The 23,029-nt window shown below is 40.9% G+C and overlaps 1 protein-coding gene across 2 annotated transcripts in view; it reads left to right on the plus strand.

Moving 5' to 3' along the window:
• LOC148011926 (thiamine pyrophosphokinase 1-like) overlaps positions 1-23,029 on the plus strand; it is a 106,052-nt gene that overhangs the window by 53,338 nt on the left and 29,685 nt on the right. For both annotated transcript variants that reach the window (XM_087670947.1, XM_087670948.1), the window contains exon 5: positions 15,715-15,816. In XM_087670947.1, the coding sequence (XP_087527073.1) occupies positions 15,715-15,816 (102 nt within the window). The remainder of the gene's footprint in view (positions 1-15,714; positions 15,817-23,029) is intronic.

Below are 23,029 nucleotides of genomic sequence, written 5' to 3' on the forward strand. Positions count from 1 at the left end.
ATTTTTAATTCCTTTTTCAGAAACGTTTTGTGACTGATAATCGGATTGAAACATTTTGAAAATTATTTGAGCTTGATATGGGAAATAAGAGCTTGGATGCATACTGCTAGGAATTTAAGGACCTATTGCATAAAATGAAGGCTTTGGATGATCCTCAACCGTTGCTCTACATGTGATACCTATTTCGATTGCCAGTGGGCTACCAAAATGAGGTGCTCCATAATCTCCTTCACTTATTTGAGGATGTCTACAGGTATGGAAAAAAATTTGATAAATACTTTAACTGCAAGTAGGGATAGCTAGTAGACTGGGGATTCTCATCGAGCTGCCTCAATCTTTAAGTCAAAGAAGTCATCTATCCTAGTAGCAACTTGTAAGCCGTGTTTGGAGTCATATAAGAAAAAGGACGATAATTGTAAGATCACTCACAGTGAGGATTACTCGAAAGGCAGTTGTTTTATCTGCATTCAGACAAGTCACTTTCACAGTGATCGCAAGTGTCTCTAGAACAAAAAGGAGTACTTTCAAGACTTCAATAAATATTCTTGAAGCTCCAGGTATGTCTTTTGGAATTTTATTCGAAGATTGTTTCATTAATATTAGAAATAGCAAGAATAGTCCCATTAATAACATTGTTTTTGGCCCGGATGACCTTCTAAGGGTCATTGGGCGTATGAATGGCCAAGACGTTACAGTTTTATTTAATAATGGTTCTACTCATAATTTCATTTTTTCTAATTTGATATTGAGATTGTGGCTCCATACAGTACTTGTTGACAGATTTTATCATGCTCGATACGTAGAGGGCCATTCGATGGATCACATGGTACTAAGCTTGGATCTTTTAGTTCAATAATACCATTAGATCATAGACTTTTGGCTTATGAGCCTTGACCATATTGATGTCATTCTTGGCATGCCACAGATATCTAATAAATACTCATTGTATTGATTATAAAAATCCTATACTTTCTTTTGAGCTTGATGGTTGTTTTATGTGATTGAGGATTGTTTACCCTCCGGGATCACAGAAAATAATGTACATATAATTTTAGGATTGGAGTTTACTCAATGTTTTTCCGATTCAAGTGTTACTACTTATTTTGTTTCGTTGAAAAAGTTTAATTGTCTGGTCCTCAATGTAATTTGATTTCTTTTAATAATAATCTTAATATGAATTTAAATGTAAGAGTATTTGGATCCGATATTACATGGATATGTTGACATTTTTCTGTTTGAGCTACCTGATGGACTCCCACCCTCTTGCGGAACCTTAAACCATAGAATTGAAACGTTGCCCGATAGAAATGTGTCTCTTGCCAACCTTACACGTTTAGCTCGAAAGAGGAGGACGAGATAGTTAGGCAACTTCAAGACTATTTAGCTAAGAGTTTTATTAAGCCAAGTAAATTCCTATGGGGCCTGTTTGTTCTCCTTGCTAGAAAGAATGATAGCATGATGTATTTCTGTGTTGATTACAAAGGTCTCAATAAGATGACTATCAAAAACAAATATCCATTGCCTAGGATGGATGACCTTATAGATTGGCTTTGCGGTGTATGGTATTTTACCAAAATTGATCTAAGGTTCAGACTTTGGATACCATCAGATACGGTTAGCTTTGATCCTCGGAGGATATCTCGAAAACTGCCTTTTGAATGTGGTATGGACATTATTAAATTTAGATCTTACCTTTTGGATCGACCAATACTTCCACAACTTTACAAGATGATGAATGATTTATTGGGTCTGTATCTTAGAAAGTGGATACTTATTTTTCTTGACAATATTCTTATTTGTACTAAGCCATTGGAGAAACATATCAAACACTAGCGTATCGTCTTACGTCTCTTAAGGCGAGAGCAATTGTTTGCCAAACTATCCAAGTGCGAACTTTTTTGCACAGAGCTTTATATCTTGGTCATGTCATCTTGATTGATGGCATTCACACTGATTCAGAAAAGGTATGAGCAGTACTTGATTAGTCTATTCTATGGACCATAAGGCAAGTAAAATCTTTTTTAGGTGTTACTGGGTTTTTTTGGAAATTTATAAAGAACTATGTTTATATTGTTGCACCCTTAACATGATTGTTTAAGTGTATCCGAAGTAAGAAGAAGCATAATAGTCCGCTAGTGAGTTTCATCAATGTTTTTAAACATTGAAATGGCTCATTACCATTACACTGATGTTGCAGATTATTGATCTGAATAAACCTTTTGAGGTTGATATGGATGCGAGTGACTATACTTTAGGTATTGTCCTTTATTAGGATGACTGACCTATCGCATTCGAGAGTCATAAGCTTGCTGATGCCCAAACACATTATACCACCCAAGAGATACCCAAACACATTATACCACCCAAGAGAATGAATTATTGGTGGTCATCTATGTGCTCAAAGTATGGTGTCATTATTTGTACAATGCCCGGTTTATTATTTGGATAGACCACCACTCATTGAAATATCTATGTGATGATGATTGATGTGCAAGGATCAAGATAGAGTACAGGTCTAACTGAGTGCAGAGTTCAGAGTAGGGAGAGTAAACAGGAGTGAGAGCACGACACACGAAGTATTTGGTACAATGACAAGATGTACCACTTTAGATTTTGATAATATATATAAATTGTACGGACCTTGTCTTGAATGGTCCTATTCATATGCTCTGTAACACCATTTTGGGGTGGATTGCGAGGGGCGGTGAGCTCCCTTTTAATCCCTTTGTTGTCACAAAAACCTGAAAGGCTTTGGACACATATTCCCCACCATTGTCAGAGCGAAGACACTTTAATGTCTTATTGGTTTGATTTTCATTAAGTGTCGGAAATTTTTTAAATTTGTCCAAGGCCTCGTCTTTGCGATGGATTGGATAAACCCATACTTTGCGTGTGGTATCATCAACAAAGGTAATGAAATATTTCTTACCCCCTAGAGATAACCCTAGCATTTGACATACATCTGAATGTACCGACTCTAAGCGTAAAGACTTTAGAGAAAGAGATTTTTTACGTGATGTTTGAGCATGCTTAGTATAAATACAATGATCACACAGTTCAAAATCATCATACCTTAAAGACTGTAAAGATGGTGATAGGATCGAAATGCAGCTGAGAGTACAGTAGACAGTGTGAGAGTGAGAGAGACAGAGTGAAGCACGACACCCAATCCAATAGGCTGAAAGAGTGTGTCAAGAAAGTACAAAGTACAACCCTTAAACCTTAGGGTTGTAGGGGGTGTTTACACCCGACACACACTAAGTGCCCATAAGTGTGTAACATAAGCACATAAGCACATACGACAATAAGACTATAAGTCTGGGGAAAAAAACCTCTCCTACCGAGAGTAAAAAGTGTCCCAGTGTCCTACTGATCACCGACACTCCCATATGAGCGTAGGCGTAAGTGAGGCGTGAGTCAAATACCCAACAAACCCCCCTGGAGTGAAGAGTGATCAAGAGTACAAGGATCATCCGCCACCAAAGGATATCAAATTTAAAGCATCGCGAAATGCTTCAAATTTGATACGAGGAAGAGCTTTGGTGAAAATGTCTGCCACATTACTGATGGTAGGACAATAGACAAGGCTGATATCACCTGCATGTAGCCTCTCTCTGACAAAGTGATAATGGATCTCAATGTGTTTCGTGTAAGCATGAAACACTGGGTTCCGTGCCACTGCAATGGCACTCTGACTGTCAGTGAACAAAGGAGTAGGCTCCGTAATAGATACATCCAGATCAGCTAGCAAGCGTCTAAGCCATATGCATTCAACTGTGGTAGTGAAAGCTGCCTTGTATTCAGCTTCACATGACGATGTGGCAACAGTGGATTGTTTCTTGCTAAGCCAAGAAATGCAAGAAGAGCCAAGAAAGAAACAATTGCCACCAGTGGAGTGACGTGTATCATAATCACCAGCCCAATTAGAATCACTGTAAGCATGTAACTGCAGTGGTCCCCCCTTGGCATAAAGCAACCCAAGAGATCGAGTACCTTGCAAGTAACGAAAAACACGCTTGACAGCTTGCCAATGTGACATACGTGGCTGATGCATATACCTGCTCAAAGCTGAAACTGCAAACTGTATGTCCGGCCTAGTGTTGCATAGGTAGATAAGACATCCAACTGCAAGAGCATATGTATGTATATCAAACAAATCACTGTCATCATGTAATGACAGTTTCAGTCCAGGTTCCATGGGGGTACAAACAGGCTTGCAATCCTGTAAGCCAAACTTCTCAAGAAGCTGCCCAATATACCTTGACTGTGATAGCCCAATACCTCGAGCATCATGTATGAACTGGATGCCCAAGTAGTAATGCAAAACTCCCAAGTCAGACATGTCAAAAGTTTGCTGCAAATTTTGTTTGAATGCTGAAATCTGATCAGCATGTGTTCCAGTGAGCAAAAGGTCATCAACATAAAGACATATAATCAGCATAGATCCCCCTTCTTTACATACGTAAAGGGTAGACTCAGATGAGCTGTTTAGAAACCCTTGACCAAGCAAGAAAGCATCTATTTTTGCATACCAAGCTCTAGGAGCTTGTTTCAAACCATATAGTGCCTTTTTCAGCTTGCATACCAAATGTTCTAAGCCTTCAACTGCAAAACCAATGGGCTGCTGTACATAAACTTCCTCCTGAAGTTCCCCATGTAAAAATGCAGTCTTGATATCCAGCTGATGCACTGTCCAACCATAATGTGCAGCCAAAGCAATCATAGACCTGATGGTCGTCATACGGGAAGTAGGAGCAAATGTCTCCTCATAGTCAATGCCCTTTTTCTGTGCGTAGCCTTTAGCTACAAGCCGTGCCTTGTATTTATCAATGGATCCATGTGCTTTCCTTTTCAATTTGTAGACCCATTTCGTTCCAATGGCTTTCTTTCCAAATGGCAAAGACACCAAATCCCAAGTTTCATTCTTAATAATAGAATCTAATTTAGCTTGCATTGTTGCCATCCAATGCACACTGTGTTGTGCATCCTCAAAACATTCAGGCTCTTCATTATCAAAAGTACTTGCTGCCATAACAAACTCCATGGTATGTGCTGAATCATACGAACGAGTTTGCCTTCTAGTATGACCAGCCATGGGTGCATCCAAAGGACTATCTTGCATAGTCTGCAAATACCATCTAGGTAACTGTCTAGCTTCCTGACTGTGTGCAAGCTCTTGCTGAATTTCAGTTTCAGCATTATGCTGAATATTCCGATCAGCCAATGGCTGAATTTCTGCACTTTCCATAGGAGCAGCTGGCTGAACATTAGGTTCATTTTCTGAAGCTCCAGCTGAATCACCAAAAGTAATGGGCAGCAGCCCTTCAAAAACATCACGGGCAGCCTGATATGTGTCCAAACCAGCCAAGGATAATTCTGATTTTTCATCAAAAACAACATCCCTGCTGACAAATACCTTCTTTGTAACGGGATCATAGAGTCTGTAGCCTTTGCTCTTATTGCTATATCCCATAAAAATGCACTTAACAGCCTTGTTGTCCAACTTTTTTCTAAGTACCTGTGGAATATGGGCATAGGCAAGACACCCAAATGTACGGAAGTGGCCAACAGAAGGTTTACGGCTGTTCCAAGCCTGAAAAGGTGTGATGGTCTTCAAGGCTTTGGTAGGGCATCTGTTCAAAATATGGCAAGCACACATGACTGCTTCCATCCAGAAACTATGAGGCAAGCTCTTTGCCTTCAGCATACATCTGGCCATCTCCATGAGTGATCGATTCTTCTTCTCTGCTACCCCATTCTGCTGTGGAGTATAGGCAGTAGTGTACTGATGGACTATGCCTTTCTGCTTCAAAAAAGAATTCAGCATAGAGGACATGTATTCCCCCCCTCGGTCCGAACAGAGAGTCTTAATTTTGCATCCAGATTGATTTTCAACAAGTGCACTGAAAGCCAAAAATGTATCATACACTTGTGACTTCTTTTTCAAATAGTAGACCTAGCAAAAACGTGTAAAGTCATCAATGAATGTCACAAAATAATAACAACCGCCCAATGACATTATTTACATAGGCCCACAAACATCTGAATGCACCAACTGCAATCTGGTTGTTGCTCTGAAAGCAACAGCACGGGGAAATGAGAAACGATGCATTTTCCCCAAAATACATCCCTTGCATAAGTGCTCAGGAGGTCTCTCCAAGAGAGGTAAGCCATCCAGCATCTGAGTACGTTGCAAAAGCATCAAGCTGCCAAAGTTTACATGCCCCAAACGAGCATGCCATAACTCCGCCTGTATCATAGCAGGAGTAAGAGTGGATGTCAAGTATGCCGACCGATCTACTGAAAGAGCATCCAACTCATATAAACCATGACACAAAGATCCTGTCAAGACCAAAGTCATGCGTTCTTTATCTCTAACCATGCAACGGTCATCATCAAATGTGACTTGCAAACCACAACGTGCCAAAGAAGAAATAGAAAGTAAATTCTTCTTGATTCCAGGCACAAACAAAGCATCCTGCAGGCGGAGAATAGAGCCATCAATGGCTGTGAGCTGAATCTCCCCAATACCACGAACAAGGTATGATGCATTATTGGCACGCTGTACAGATTTCCCAACGGGAGGTGCACTAACTGAAGCAAACAGATCTCTGCGAGATGTAATATGTCTAGAAGCACCACTGTCAAAGAACCAAGTGTCACCATCCTCTGTAGAGCTAAGTGCTCTATCGGCCCAAGAGATGTCATAACTGCAAGTGTAAAAACAATAGTCCCTGTCACAACAAAGGACGCGGACTCACTAGTAGTGGAAGGAGTAGTAGAAACATATATTCCTGACTCCTTCTTCTTCTCTTTGGCAATGCGCTTCCTGCACTCAGTGATATAGTGGCCTGGCTTCTTACGATAATGACATTTTTCCTTTTTAGCTTGCGTCCCCCCTTGTGTTTGATTCTGTGATGTGCCCGAAGTGCCAGAACTCTGTGGAGCATTTTTCACCTTGCTGTTTTTGCCTTTCTGTCTTGCCACAAAAGCCTGCTCAGAGACGATAGCATCCACACCACTATTTTTCCTTGTTTGCTCCTCCTCTAGAAGCAAACTAACCAGCTGAATAAAAGTGAGTGGGTGCTCGGCAATCCTCATGGTGAGGTTCAATGTAGTATGAAAAGACAAGTATGAAGGAGGTAAGGAATTCAAGGTGGTGGATATCAACTGTGCATCCGAAAAGTACTCATCTACATTCATGAGCTGCTCCCTCAAGTCCTGAATCTTATTCAAGTGATCCTGCATAGAATCACCCTCATTCGTCTTCAAAGTCTCTAACTCTTTCTTCAAGAAAGAGATCCGAGTCTCATTCTTTCCTGCAAACATATGCTCCAAAGTCAGCCATGCATCTCGTGAAGAAGATGCTGAACGAATGTGAGGGATGATGGAGCGCTGAACTGCCAAAGTAATCAGCGACAAGGCCTGTGCATCACGTGTATCCCAAGCTTTTTGAGTTGCAGTTCTTGGAGGAAGTGGCTGAGGTGGAGCGGGCTGAGGTCCCCGTTGTCCACGTGCTCCTTGAGGAGGAGGAGTAACGGGAGCAACAACTCCCGGTCGAGTTTCCTCTCCACTAACATAATCCCATAAATTCTTGGCCACTAATACATTCTTCATCATGAATGACCATAGCGAATAATTGTTTCCGTCCAATCTGTCTTCCTTGGATACATACGTAAATACATCACCTCCCTGATTTGCCATGATGACAAATTGACAAATTTCCAAAGACAAATGAGCAATGTCAAAGCAGTAAGGACTGGAAATCTGCAAATTTTCAGAAATTGCAGCAAGCATAGTTCTGCAATTAATGTGCAAGGGCGTACTTTGTCACAAACTGTCTTTAATGCACGCTTCCCAAGGTGCAAATAGTGCTCAGCAACAATGTAATATCAAAATCCCCAAATTTTTTTGCCAAAAATTTGTTCAAAACAGTCTTTCTGTGACTGTAACAGCAGTTCATATGCAACTGTCCTCAAAATACATAAAAGCCCCAAAATTTCTGATGAATGTGCCCAGAAATTTGCATCAAATTTAGCCCACACTTGTATCCTGTTTGCGGTGCCTGCAGCATATGAACCTCCTCTGCCAGAAATTTATTCTGGAATAAAGTTATATTTTTTTTGTTAAAAAAAATACCTGACGTGGTCAGGGCGGACGCTAGGCAAGTCGCTGGTAAACGGTCAAACGACGGGTAGCTGACGTGGACTGGGCTGACGGTCAAATGTCAGGTCGCTGGTCAGGTTGCAGGCGGACGGGACAGTCGAGCGGACGTTTTACGTTGATAGGGCGTGTTTGGTGACGTCTGCAGCTGGCGGCGCCCTGCAGACTTGGCGGCGGGCTGGAGGCAAATGTTTGCAGGCAAACGTGCTGGAGGCAGGAGGCGGCGTCTGGATCTGTGTGCTGGCGGACGGACAGGCGCAAGGGCACTTTGGCCACAGGCAGGTGGAGCTGACGGAGCTGACGAGCAGGATCAGGCGGTGCTGGCGGGCAGACGAGCTGCAGGTCGAGCTGCTGAACTGGCAGGTGTCGACTGCAGACTGGTGGCGACTGGGCTGAGCTGGCGGGGGCTGCAGACAGCAGACAGCAGACTGCTCTGATACCAAATGTAAAGATGGTGATAGGATCGAAATGCAGCTGAGAGTACAGTAGACAGTGTGAGAGAGAGAGACAGAGTGAAGCACGACACCCAATCCAATAGGCTGAAAGAGTGTGTCAAGAAAGTACAAAGTACAACCCTTAAACCTTAGGGTTGTAGGGGGTGTTCACACCCGACACACACTAAGTGCCCATAAGTGTGTAACATAAGCACATAAGCACATACGACAATAAGACTATAAGTCTGGGGGAAAAAACCTCTCCTACCGAGAGTAAAAAGTGTCCCAGTGTCCTACTGATCACCGACACACCCATATGAGCGTAGGCGTAAGTGAGGCGTGAGTCAAATACCCAAAAAAGACGGCATGTTGGGAATAAAGGGCCATCGTGCCTTTTATATGTGCACAGGTGTGAACACACCCTTAGCACATTGTACTTTCATATATATATATATATCTATCTAAAAACCAAAAGTGGTACACTCGTCATTGTACCTAAAACGTGCTCACTCTCCACTCTGCTCTCTTGCACTCTCTCTGTCTCTCACTGCACGTAACGACTGTGCAGCAGCCTGAAGGGTTTGTTGATCAAGGGAAAGAAAAAATGGTATGTAAACTCAAAAAGAGTTTGTATGGGCTGAAACAAGCACCAAGAGAATGGTATCATAAGTTTGATACATTCATGCAATCCCAACGCTTTCATAGAAGTCAAGTGGATCACTGCTTGTACACCAAGAAGGCAACAGATGGCAGCTTGATTATCTTGGTTTTGTATGTTGATGACATGTTGATTGCTGGCAGGGATATTCATGCCTTGGATTCATTGATGCAAAGTCTTCATGGCAGCTTTGACATGAAGCATCTGGGTGATGCAAATCACATTCTTGGCATGCGAATACTCAGAGATAGATCTAAAGGCTTACTCTATCTATCTCAGCAGGAGTATATCTCCAAAGTTTTGCAGCGTTTCAATATGGAGGGGGGGAAAACAATTGGGGTTCCATTGTCTCCATATGTGAAACTCAGTGCAGAGGACAGCTCTACATCTGATGATAAGAAGGCTGAAATGGCCAAGATACCATATGCTTCAGCTATTGGCAGTTTGATGTATGCTATGCTATGATAAGAAGGTATTATGAGATACCTCAAAGGCACAAAGGAGTTGTGCAGCTGCTTTGGAAAGCAGAAGGCATGTGTTGTTGGCTTTACGGATGTAGACTATGCTGGTCATGCGGATTGCAAGAATTCCACTTCTGGGTATGTGTTTACTTTCACAGGAGGAGCAGTCTCTTGGTTCTCCAGGCTACAAAAGTGTGTTGCATTGTCTACTGTAGAGGCAGAGTATGTGGCTGCCACTGAGGCATGCGAGGAGGCTTTATGGCTCTCACGTTTGGTGGTGGGAGAGCTTGGCATCTTAGAGTTACCTGTTCTCCATTGTGATAGTCAGAGTGCTATCATGCTAGCAGGGAATCTTGTCTTTCATGCAAAGACAAAGCACATACAGGTGAAGTACCACTTCATTAGAGATGTACTTGACAACAAGAGCATTAAGCTTATCAAAGTGCATACAAATGATAACCCTGCAGACCTTCTCACGAAGGGTCTTCTAGCAGAGCCCTTGGCAACAATGTGCGAGCCCTTACAAATTTTCCATTTGCTATTCCCAAAGGTGGTGTGATAGCCTTCATCATCTAGTAGCCTTGTGCTTATAACGCTCTTCTTGAACTGAGGAACATGCCTCACATTATGCAAAACAAACACGGAGCCATGCTGAAATTCTAGTTTCACATTGTCCATGCCTGCAATTTTACATACATAGTTATCCCCAAGTGGACAACACCACGTGCATCACCATTGTAGTTAGAAAACCACTCATGATATGGTGTAACGTGAAAGGGCACACCTGAATCAAGTATCCTAGAATCTACAATCAATGCATGTGCACTCAAAGAAGAAGCAATAACCATCACTATCATTCTCATGAATGACTACATTTACCTCTTCTATCTTCACATTGCTCTTCTTTGTAGGCTCACTATCCTTTTTGTCAGCCTTGTTGTCTTCAGTGTTTTTGTTTTTACCTCTTTCTTCAATTGAAAACAGTCCCGTTTGTAGTGCCCTTTCTTGCCACAATGATGACACTCCACATTTTTGCCACGAGACTTGCTGCATGCTCTATTTTCAGAATTACCCTTTTGCTAAAATTTGCCTCTAGTGTGCATTGCATTAGAAGACTTGTTTGCTGAATTATTTTGCCTGTTGAGTTCTTCCATCAACAAAGAACTCTCCACATCAGAATATAACAGCTGAGCATTTGAGTTACTCAAAGTTGTTCTGAAAGTATTCCAACTTTCAGGTAAAGTGCATAGCAAGAAGGTAGCTTTGAACTCATTATTAATATGGAAGTCCAAATCAATCAGCCGACTGAAAATGGAATCAAACTTGTTTAGATATACAAACACGGTTGTACCTTCCTTCATGCAGAAGTCCATTAACTTTTTTAGCCAATAAACCTTGCTGGTTACACTTTTTTGAGCATACAATTCTTCAAGTCTTTGCCCCATTGCATATGCTGAATTGAGATTCTCAATGTTAAAGAGCAAGTTGTCTAACATTGAAAGCTCAATGATAGAGTGTCCGAGCTCATCCAAATCATCCCACTCTTCTTGTTCCATACCTATTGGTTTTATTCCCTTTTCTTTGATGGGCTTCACCTGTTTCTTCTACACCAAGACATTGTAGCACTGTTTTTGCCACATTGCAAAATTATGTGCACCCTCAAGCTTCTTGATGTGCAAAAGATTGCTGCTATCATTGTTTCTAGCCATAATTTGCAGCACTAAATTGACTCAAGGGTCACCAAATGCAAGCCCAAATGTCACACAAGTGACTACGGTACACTACAATTGCCAACCAGCAGTGAAAATCAAGAGATTGCAGAAATTTCAGATCTGCAAATGGATTTTCAGAATTAGGGGGTGTTTGCTGTTGCACTCCACAAAATTATAGCCACATTCAGAGGCCAAGGCACCAATTACATGTGAAATCCCCAAAATTTGACTACAATTTCTGCTTCAAAAGCATTCACGGACACAGATTTGACAATTTTGGTCAAAAGCCCCAAAATTTCAAAAGAAAATCCGTCCAGATTGCATCAATGCATGTACCAAAGTGCATATACCAGGAAATTGTTGCACAATTTGAAGAAATTTTGCAAAAGCCCCGATTCTCTTGGGTCTGATGTGCACAAATTTTAGTGAAATCGAAGAAATTTCACTAAAATGTGAAAAGCCCCAAATGTGCACCGATTTTGCGATTTCTAAGTTAGATTGTCCAGTCCTGTATCAAAGTCCCGAAATTCGAGAAAAGTCCTAAATTTTTGGGTCAAAATTGCACATTGTGCATGTGCGCGTGAACGTCGTCAGCGGGAGAAGAAATAAGGATTGCAAGAAATTAAAAAAATGAGTAAAAAAATCAGGTCTGTCAAATGTTGGCAAGACGTGGTCTCCGCCTAGGCCGTATCGTGGCTCCATCACTCGTTGGATCTGCGTTGGCGGTCGCCCGCTTGATCTCCGTGCCTGTCACTTGCTGGCTGCACCCCTTGTTAGATTTGCACGCTTGCACACGTGATTGCCGCTTGGTGTCTGTCTGGTTGCCTATTGGCCTGCATGTCATGTGCTGCGACGTGTCAGCTGTCGTGTGCCCCGTCGCAGCCCTATCACCTACGCTGGTCTATGATAGTTGACCAATTGTAAAGTTGCCTCTTACCCACTCTGATACCAATTTGATGGCTGATGTGCAAGGATCAAGACAGAGTACATGCTTGATTGAGTGCAGAGTTCGGAGTAGGGAGAGTAAGCAGGAGTGAGAGCATGACACACGAAGTATTTGGTACAATGACAAGGTGTACCGCTTTAGGTTTTGATAATATATATAAAGTACAAGTGTAAGGGCCCGTTCACACCCAAACACCGTAAAAAGCACGGTGAGTCTTTATTCCCAACATATGATCAATCCGATCTTTGTGGCCATAAGGTGAGAGGGGCAGAGCTTATACAAGAGTTTAACTTTGAAATTTTCTATAGGAAAGGTGCAACTAAATGGTTGCCGATACTCATAGTCGAATTCCTGAAGCCAATGCCTTGTCCTTCTATGAAATTTTGATTGATTTCTATCTTTCTCTCAAAGGGCGTTGCCAAAATGCACATTGGTAAAGATCTCGCAATTGGTTCAAGAGGGATCTTGTAGCTCAAGAAGCTCAGGCTATCTTGACACCTGAAGGCTGGCTATGAAACTAGCATTTCTTCTTGGAAAGGGTGGTAATTTCTTGATTAAGCACTTAATTACAGCAATTAGCAAATAAACATAAATTAAAATGCACAATTTGGCGCCCCTTTCGGTATTTATTTAACTTTAATTGCTATTGGATTGAATACAAGTTGAGATTTCACATTCTCCTTTGCTGAACCAAAAGCCCCTTGCTGTATTGCACAAATGGAACCACCAAATGGCCAAATGTTGCCCCAATTCACAATGGATGGCTTGGCCTTTGGAATCCCTTTCAATTCCACGAATTCAGGTGCTGATTTCAGTATACGATGCCTTCTCCTATCGGCATGGGTCCCAAGGTGGTTGCTAAATCCTAATTTCTGCAAAAATTTAGGGTTTATAGCAGAGAGCTCTTTGCTGTCCACCAAATATGGCTGAGATCTGCTCAGAATGGTTGAGAAACATTGAGATTTCTTAAGAGTGGGTTGAAGAAGGTGAGAGAAAGCCAAGATGAGAGTGAGATCTGATTTTCTTCTTGAGAAAACCCTAAATTCTACTTGCTGCTTGATCATTTAATGCAGTCACTTACTGCCAGCCACCTCCAAAATGCTGTCACCTGATCAACAATGTTGTTACCAGCCTATGGAAGGTGACTTTCTCCTGTTCCTTGCCTGTGGAAGCCCCCAAATGGCTGTCTTCTGCAGCAAATTACTGTTTTCTGATAAAAAAAATGAACTAACAGCTCTCTTTCTTTCTTTCCCAAGTTGTAAATTGACTGAATGACTGAGACCCAGCCCCCAAAAATGTTCTCTCAGTTTGCATGGGCATTTTTTGCCAAAAGTGGCAGCCTTTTAAATGTGCCTATCCATAATTAAATTAGCTTGGCTATTTGCAACTTGGAGTGGTTCCCAACCTTTGATGACTTGTAGACTAGCATTAATTAATTAGTTAATGCTAGTCCCTAGTGTCACAACCGACACTTATTGAATAACTGTCACAGGGGCAAAATTGACACCAATTGACCCCCAAAGCCTAGTTGGTATAACTTATCACAACTTTTGCCTTTGACACCCACTGCATCCTCAGGGTGCTTGCCTATCACCATGAAATAACTACCATGTGCATTACGTGTGCTAAACAACCTTGCACATTTGATTAATAACTTAATCAAATGTTATCAGTAAAATTAAAGCATCTTAAAATTTCACGTCCTCGTGATAGGCTACTTGAGAGAGAGTGGAAAAGTATTCCATTTGTAGTGGATTACTTTTTAAACAAGGAAAAGTGTGTGTGCTCAATGATAAGGATATCCACAGAAATTTTTTATACAAGTGTCATGATGCACCAAGTGTTGGATACCCTGACATACACTAGACTATGCCCTTGGTCACCCATTATTTTTGTTGGCTGTATATTAACACTATGATTGAGTCTTATGTGTGTGAGTACCTGTATTGTTAACCTAACAAAGCTGGATGGCACAAGTAGGGATATTGCATCTTGTACAAATCCCTGATAGGAAATGGAGTAGCATTTCTATGGATTTTGTAGTAGGATTGTCTCCTATGACACAATGGACAAAATGATCAAACTAACCACAAACCAACAATACATGTCAGAGCTCCATGACATCACCCATTGACTAAGTGATATTCAATTATTTGTTGCTCCCTAGCTAGATATTTCCTTTTGGATTATAGTCTCTTTATTCTACTTGGAAAACATGACAGTTCCTTGAACTTCAGATGTATCTATTTTGTCTCATATGCTTGTTGCTCCCTAGCTAGATATTTCCTTTTGGATTATAGTCTCTTTATTCTACTTGGAAAACATGACAGTTCCTTGAACTTCAGATGTATCTATTTTGTCTCATATGCTGATTTGGCCTTTTGTAGACATTAATACAACTTCTCTCTCTCTCTCTCTCTCTCTCCATGATGAAGAAGTTTGAATGAATATATTAATTATGAAGGGCCTTTTGGCCAACCAAGCAGACTCAAAGACAAGTAGAAAACAACATATAGAGCCAAAAGGCTACAAAAAACAAAGGGCTATAAGACAATTGGTTTAGAAACCTCTATGAACGGTACTTGTTATGCATTGCCACTTTCATCCCTCATTATCACTTTATTGTGCTTGCTCTCTAACCTCTCGCTGCTGCTCCAAAACCAGTCACCAACATTCTCTTTCCTCTCATCGTCATTGTCATCAGTCTTATCATCAGCTTTCATCATTCTAGGATGCCACCCTGCTGTCCATCCTTGGACAGGAGCTGTTGCCTGCTGTTTGACCTCATCCCACTGCTGTGTTTTTATTCTCAGCTGCGTCTACCTGCTGCGTCTGATCTCCAACAGTCACTCCATCCTCCAGAGGTTGTCACTAGGCTGCTAAATTGCTGCATTTATCGTTCCAGCCCTCCCATATTGTTTTTTTAGGATTTCCAGCTTGGTGCCCCTTGGCTGCCTTGTGTCATCGGTCATCCTCTCTAGAACTGTTACATGGGACAGTCTTCATCTACACTACTGCCAAGGTGGTCTACCTTGAATTTTTGCATTGAGATTGGTAGTGTCTGCATGTATGCTGCTACGGAGTGATTTATTTGTTGCACTCTGGATCTTTTGGAGGACAACACTCTTTGACACTCTCCCTTGTCCTGCTTCATGAGGGAGAGTGGCTGTTTGACAGCCTCTGCTGCTTGAGCACACAATTACTTCTCTGTCTATTCAGTCATTATTCGTAGATGTAATATAATGTACTATGAATCTAGTAGAAGTTACAGATTTGGCAAGAAGTACTTTTATTGGATTCTTATATTTATACTTCTTTATAAGAGTGGTTACTTGGGCAGGGCACTATAATTTTGGATGAGTCATACGACCAGGACACTACTGATCTTCACAAGTGTATATCGTACATTAAATATGAGACATCAATTGCTGACAAATGCAATGTATGTATCTTTTGAAAGTATTTTCATTGTGGTTTATGAGGAATTTTACGAGCTGATGATGTTTGTCAATGTCAATATTGTTTAGATCCGCAACATCTTTATGTATTATTTTAAACATAAGTATTACTGAAAATTTTGTTGCATTGTTTGCATCAATAACATTAAATTTGCAAATGTCTTTAGGTATTCTTTTAACCATATGTACTTTGTGAAAATCTCATTGCATCATTTGCATCAATAACACCATATGAAGAGAGTTATACCTGTGCACTAAACTCATCTATATCAAGCAACACTTCAACTTTTTATTTAGCTCATTTGTAAAAAGTAACACCTCACAAGAAAGTAATATGTATTAGCTAACAAACTTCCTGATTATGTGTTTCAAGAAAATGAATTTTGTCAGTTTGAAATAATTGCAAGTGAACTTTTCACATAATGCACTCAAATTTTGGGATGCTAAGATGCAACGCAAGCTCATGTGGGTAAAGGAGAAGAATGTATCATAATTCCAGATCGTGTATTGCTCATGTATGGGCTAACTGAGCTTTCTTTATTAGCAGCTTGTCAAGTAATATCCTTGTGTGCTACAATTGCTCCTAAGTTGTACCAGCAGTGTCTTTTTGATTGACAGTATCCGACATGTGGTCTAGAGGTTAGGCTGTTGTGCTCCATTTCCAGCCATTCTATGCTGATTTACATGATAATAGAGAGCTGAGTGGGGGCCAGTTGTTTTTTTCCCAAAAGTGGATTAGAGTAAATCTTTAACTTTTGTACTTAGGTGTACTGTCTATCCAAGACGAGATTCATCGTTGGAAAGAGGCTATGTTAAGGAGTTGGATGCTATCCATTGTCTTGAGACTTGGACTCTAATTAACAGGCCTAATGACAAGAGGGCCATTGGTACCAAATGAACATATATGACATGGGACATTGAAAAATTATAAGCTCCGCATGTTTTCCAAGGGGCATTCACAAATGAACTTAGTAAACACAAGGAAGTTTTTGCACAGCCAAATGTTCATTAAAAAATTTTCAATGTTGCTGCTTACTTTGGCTTAAAGTAACACCACATGATAAGTCTAATAGACTTACCAACAAATTTTGCATTGTTCTGTTTTGAAGTTTACTTTGTTGCAGAAGGTTCTGTTTAGCGGGGCTTTAGAGATTCTCCTGTATATTCTGACTTTATGTGTTTCAAGAAAATGAACTCTGCTCAGTTGAAATAGTTACAAGTAAATTTTCACAAAAAGCATTAATCAGAATACTAAGATGCCATACAAGCTCACTATGGGATATAGGAGAAGAATGCATTGTAATTCCACAGTGTAGGGTTAACTGGGTTTGATCTATTAGCAAGATCTGTTGGGTTCCCCAAAGTACAAAGTTGGGCTAGTGATGTAAGTGCCAAGTTGGGCCATTGATGTCTTGTAAATTTCCATGATATCCTACAAGTGGCCTAGAGGCTACACTGTTGTGCTCGATTTTCAGCCACTATATACTCATTTGCATGACAATATAGGCCTTAGGGGAGAATTGTTTTTTCAAAGGGTGGATTAGAGTGCATCTTTAGCTTTTGCATTCTGATGTACTGGCAATCCAAGAGCCTTCAATTCCAAAGGACATGCCTCATCGAAAGAGCCTATGTTAAAGAGTTGGATGCAATCTGTTATATTGACAGTTGGACTCTAGTTACCATGCCAAATGACAAGAAGGCTAGTTGCGGACATGTATCACACGGAGGCATTGGATAATTATAACTGCGCTAGTTGCCAAGGGGTTGTGAATGAAGTTACTGAAGACAAGGAAGTTTTTGTGTTTAAAGCTTGCATCAAAAGCTTAATATTTCTATATCAAAGTTTTTTATATTCCTGCTTGCTTTCACTTGAAGTAACACCGCATAAGAAAGTTATAGATATTAGCAAATAAACTTCGCATTACTCTGTCTTTTAAAGTTTTCTTTTGTTACAGAAGATTCTGTTAAGTAGGGTTAAAGGAGAAGAATGCATTGCAGTTCCACATTGTGTAGGGTTAATTGAGCTTGATCTATTAGCAAGATCTGTTGGGTCCCCTAAAGTGCTAAGTTGGGCCAGTGGTGTGTTTTAAATCTTGACAATATCCTACTCACGGCCTAGAGGCTAGGCTGTTGTGCTCCATTTTCAGCTACTATATATTGATTTACATGATAATAGAGGCGGCCCTACAGGAGAGAATTGTTTTTTCAAAAAGTGGATAGAGTGCATCTTTAGCTTTTGTATTCTGATGTACTGCTTATCTGTTATGAAAATTGCTATGAAAATAATATTATTTTTTTTAAATTTATTTTTAAGATTTTCTTTGTCTATTTGTTCTACGATTGTGACTTTATGCATGGGATCATGTATGACACAAGTCACATTATGCCTAGTAGATAGATGGCAAGGAACTAATATGTTGTGTTGTGGTGAGTAGATTATTAGACAGAGTTATGTGGTATAAATATTTTGAGGAGGGCAGTTTAATGTGTATAAATTATTTCTTGTGGGTGCTTCATAGCTCATAAATTTTATATTGTTGGGCGCTTTGTAGTATGGAGATATTGTATACGAATGGGTGGGTGAGCTTCAAACAATCTTCAAGCGAGAGAAGATGCCTCAAGGGCCGTTAGTCTGTTCTAAAGTGCTAACTCTGTGTCTAGAGTGAAGGGAATTGCTGGAAAGGCGTCGGCTGAGTGTGTACGGGGGGTTGCATTGGAGCCTCATGGTGGTGGTGGAAAACTGGCTACAATCTCGTGTGATATGCTAGCTCCATGTGATTATTGTACTGGCTTTGAAGTGGATGATTGGTACCAAGCTTTGCTCTAGCAATTCTGGCACCTGTAGGAGGGGATGTGCCAAAGTAGGGGTGATGGATGGGGCTTGAGTGAGGAATTGGATGAAGGCTATGAGGGTGGATGAAGGAATAGAGAATGCTATTTGTGAAGGAGGGAGGATGGTGCCTGGTGGGCGGGTTACTGGCTTGGGCAAGTGGATGGTGGATTGTGGTTGTGGTAGGTTGGACGTGCTCCGGCGGCAGACGAGTGGCAAGAGACGTGATGGACTATGATGAGAGTGTGACAGGTTAGGCGTTGGAAAGTGTGGCGAAAAAGTGAAGGTGCTGGATTCATCTGCATGTCAGGTGCATGTGTTATGTTTTTTGTTTGTGTTGACTTGTCGACTAGTCAGGCAAAGGGCTTGCTTGAAGCAGGGGGCCTGCTTTGAGTAGGAGGGTTGCATCCTAACTTCACCACTTTTCAGAACTCCTATCAGAGCTTTTACTTGATCCTCCATATGATTTTAGATTCCATTGCCATATTAACAATTTTGGTTTATTTGTGTGACAAAAATAAAGGGTCCACTTGTAAACTATATCCAATGCTGATCTTCCCTACCCTTTCAGTTGTTTATTAAGTTCAGCTCTCATTCGAGCTGATATTTGGAACCCATGGGGTGTTCCTAGAACAAGTTCCAAAAAAACAATCCCAAGGCTTTCTTTTGGGACCCAATTTACTATGTAACTCATCAAGAATATGCACATAATGTGTCTTGTTTATAATATATACAACAATAGTAATTGCTTTAGCTTAATAGTAATGAGGCAAGTGTCTTTTAGACATTGATGCTCGAGGCATCTTTGCAATATGCCTATTTTTTTGCTCAACTCCTCCATTTTGTTGCCACTATTTTTTTGTAAAAAATTAGAAAACTAATTGAAGAAGTTTTCTTTCCCTCAATTTGACCTTAGGCATTTAATATGCAACCTTGTCTCCTTCTCAACCAAAGCTTTAAAGCTTTTAAAGTGAATGAACACTTCACTTTTCTCATGTATAAGATGAAGCCATACTTTTCGAGTATGATCATCAATGAAATAGATATAATACTTGCAACCAGTTACAGTTGTAGTCTTCATAGGATCCCACATATCATAATGTATTACCTCAAGTGGCTTCTTATATGCATGCTTTTCATGTGGAAATGTATGCCTCACTTGGTTTCCAATTTGATATGCTGCATATGCTTTATGCACCCCATTAACTCTGAACTTTAGAAAGCCATCCACCATCTGTTTTGATTGTATATTTTTCAAACATTGCACATTTACATGCCGAATCCGCTTATGCCAAATATGAATGTCAATAACACTATCTAAACCTTGTGCAAATATAGCAATATTTAGTTTAGTCAGACCTACATCAAAGAGTAAACAATCTGTCAGCATGCTTACCTTTTGCAGTCAACCTGTAACTATTTCCAAGGTCCTCTACATAACAACCATCAAATGTGAATTGAACTTGCAATTCCTTTTCAATATCTGACCAACAGAAACCAGGTTCTTAGTTATATTTGTACATGCAACATATCAGCTAAGCATTTTGTTTTACCATCCCCCATAGTCAAGGAAACATTTCCAATGTGAGCAATGGGATGGGTTGTATCATCCCTTGTCTCCATCTCGTGGTATGAATGCAGCTAGTATAAGACCGATCGTCTTTGCAAGGATCTTGTAGGTAGTTCCGAGCAAAGTGATTGGCCTCCACAGTGTGATCTCCAATCTATCTCCTCTATAGATCTAAGCAAAGTTGTATAATTCTCTATAGCCACCTTTCCCACCTCTAGAGTGCCTTGTGCAATCGATCCATTGACTCTTGTGAATCTTTGTACACTCAGTCTAGATTGCTTTGGCCCTATGATGCAGAAGAAATCTCTATTAACTTTGTCTTCCAACCAAGTCTAGAAGCAAGCTCTTTCATGGAACCTATACTATGATCTTGCTTGCTTCATAATATCAATCTCTGCTCTGGCAATATGTATCCTCTCAACCACACATTTGCAATATGGAGGATCCTCCTCCCTTTGGAGCACACCATTGATGCTTTGGCCCCTATCTAGAAGACATGTCTCCTCACGGCTTACTCCCTGAAGGAGCTGACCTTATGCAGGATCTCACTGAAGTCTCTAGGTGCCCCTCTAGGTGAGAAAGGTCTAGATCCCAAAATCTGTGCAACCAACTTGCTAGACCTTCATCATGAAATAGCTGCTCTCAAATCTTGATCTTGGCGTGGCGTCCTTCAACTCTCTCAAAAAGAACTAGTTGAACTGGTGAGTGGTCTGGTTGAACCGGTGAGAGTGGTGGTCTGAGAGACTTGTGCCAGGTATAATGCCTACTAGGCTGACCTCCTCTCAAGCCCAGTCATCCATATAAAACTGATCGATCATGGAGAAAGTCCTACCTCTGGCTGTCCTCTCTCTCCTAGAGAACTGGAGCAAGCCTGTGCATCTTCCAAACTCTGTTGTGAACCATGGGTCTTCTCCTCTGACCAAGGTCTCCACCATGTTGAAGTCACCCCCTACTATCCAATGGTTGACCTGAGGTAGGGACTGATTGAGGGTAGTTGAGATTTGTTTCCTGGCTTGTTGGCCATTTGGGGCACAGATGGCCTACTCTCATAGAGAGCCACATGGTTCACCTTGGAACCAAGATGCTTGCAAGAAGTGTTTGATAGGCTTCTAGTATAGTATAATGTGTTAATCACTGGGTATGAGCAGTAGGTTCTAGTGAGGAAGTTTTGAACTGCTTTGGGTGGATGTGAGATGAAGAGTTGGTTCAGATGCAGTCACCTTTGTATGCATTTTGGAAGCTTGTGGCAGCATAGTAGCAAGTGAAAATGGCAAAGAGGCATTAGTCAAAGTCCACAGGCTAGGGTGGCTGGAAGATCATGAAATTTGCTAGGCAATGCATTAGTGGAGATGTATCTCTACTGTAGTGAGCTTGCCAAGATGTAGCAAGTGTTTTGATGGGCGTCCTGTAAAGAATGTACTCTCTTAAACTGGATTCAAGCTGGATATGATACAGAGCCACATGGTATCACCTTCATTATTTTTATGTGCTGCTTGCAGCTGTGCAGGGCCACTTTGACAGAGCAATAACCGTGATTGAGGAAATTTCTAGTGCATTGTTGGCTCTCTTTGTACTTGTTTGAGAATGGCTACAGGATTCTGCATGAAGAATATATAAGCAGCTACTGGCAGGCAAGAAGCAGCAGAACAAATTGAGGTCTTACTAAGAAATAATGAAACAATGATAGTATGTGGACATTGTTTGTGGATTGATGTGAGTGAAATGCACACTTATTTACTGTGGCGTCTGGCAATAAGGGGCCTCCCAAAGCAATTAATGCATTTGCAAAGCAAAAGAGACATTGATCAAAGTTACAGCTGGAAGTGTGCTCTGCATAATTACTTTGGATGTCACAGGCCATGTCTACATAATTTATGTGGTGGTAATGGCTTTCTCACTACTCCAAAGTATGAGAACAAGCACTCAGATAAAGATGAAGGTTACCGGCATAGTATCCCAAAACGGCGTTTTGGACCCTTATTTCAGAAACTCCATTTCAGAAACGATTCTGAAACTCTGAAATGTGTTTTGGGATTGATCTTTTGAAAAAGGGAATGTATGGATTTAATGCTAAAATCCAAAACTCCTCCCCTCGTTTCCAAAACTGGCCAAAACTTTGAAACTCCGTTTTTTGCCGTTTCCGGTTCCCCCGTTTTTGAAACTCCCTGGTACTATGGTTACAGGATAGAACTATTTCCTAATGCTGAAGTTCAACATTGCTTAGTTTTGCCTTTCTGTAGTTTAGTTTCTTGGCAGTTCTGTGTCAAGCTAAGCAGCACTCAGAGACACACGCAATGCCCTCAAGTCTTGCATTGTATGTAGTACTGGTGAGTTTGAAGGTGCAGAAGCATCATGCTTCCTTGTAAAGCCCGACTACTGGTGAGTTTGAAAGTACTTGAGTATTGTGTTTCGTTGTGCTTTGTTATAAAGTCTAACTGAAGTCGATGGGAGTGGTGCTTGCTGTTAAATCACAACTCTGGTGATGGAATAAATCTTGTTCTCTCTTTGCTGAGGATTTAGTAAGATTGCATTTTTAGACAAACTGGCTACTAGAAACACTGGTTGAACCAAGCTCAATATTAGAAACAATGATCGGTTGTGCAATGTTTGAGCAGCAGCTGGCTGTAAGCATTGGGGTCAAGACAGTATCCTTTTTCTCTCTTTGCAAGGGAAGGTCCTTGCTATGTCATGCAAATCCACTGAACTTTAGCAGCATGCAATACAAGACTTTGTGAGAAGCAGTCTGCCTACATTAAGGATCATTCTTGTACCATCGCCTGAGCAGAACAATGCAGGG

Source organism: Lygodium microphyllum, chromosome 28, assembly GCF_053477565.2.
Source record: "Lygodium microphyllum isolate KBCC chromosome 28, Lygodium_microphyllum_v1.1.10, whole genome shotgun sequence".
NCBI lineage: Eukaryota > Viridiplantae > Streptophyta > Polypodiopsida > Schizaeales > Lygodiaceae > Lygodium > Lygodium microphyllum.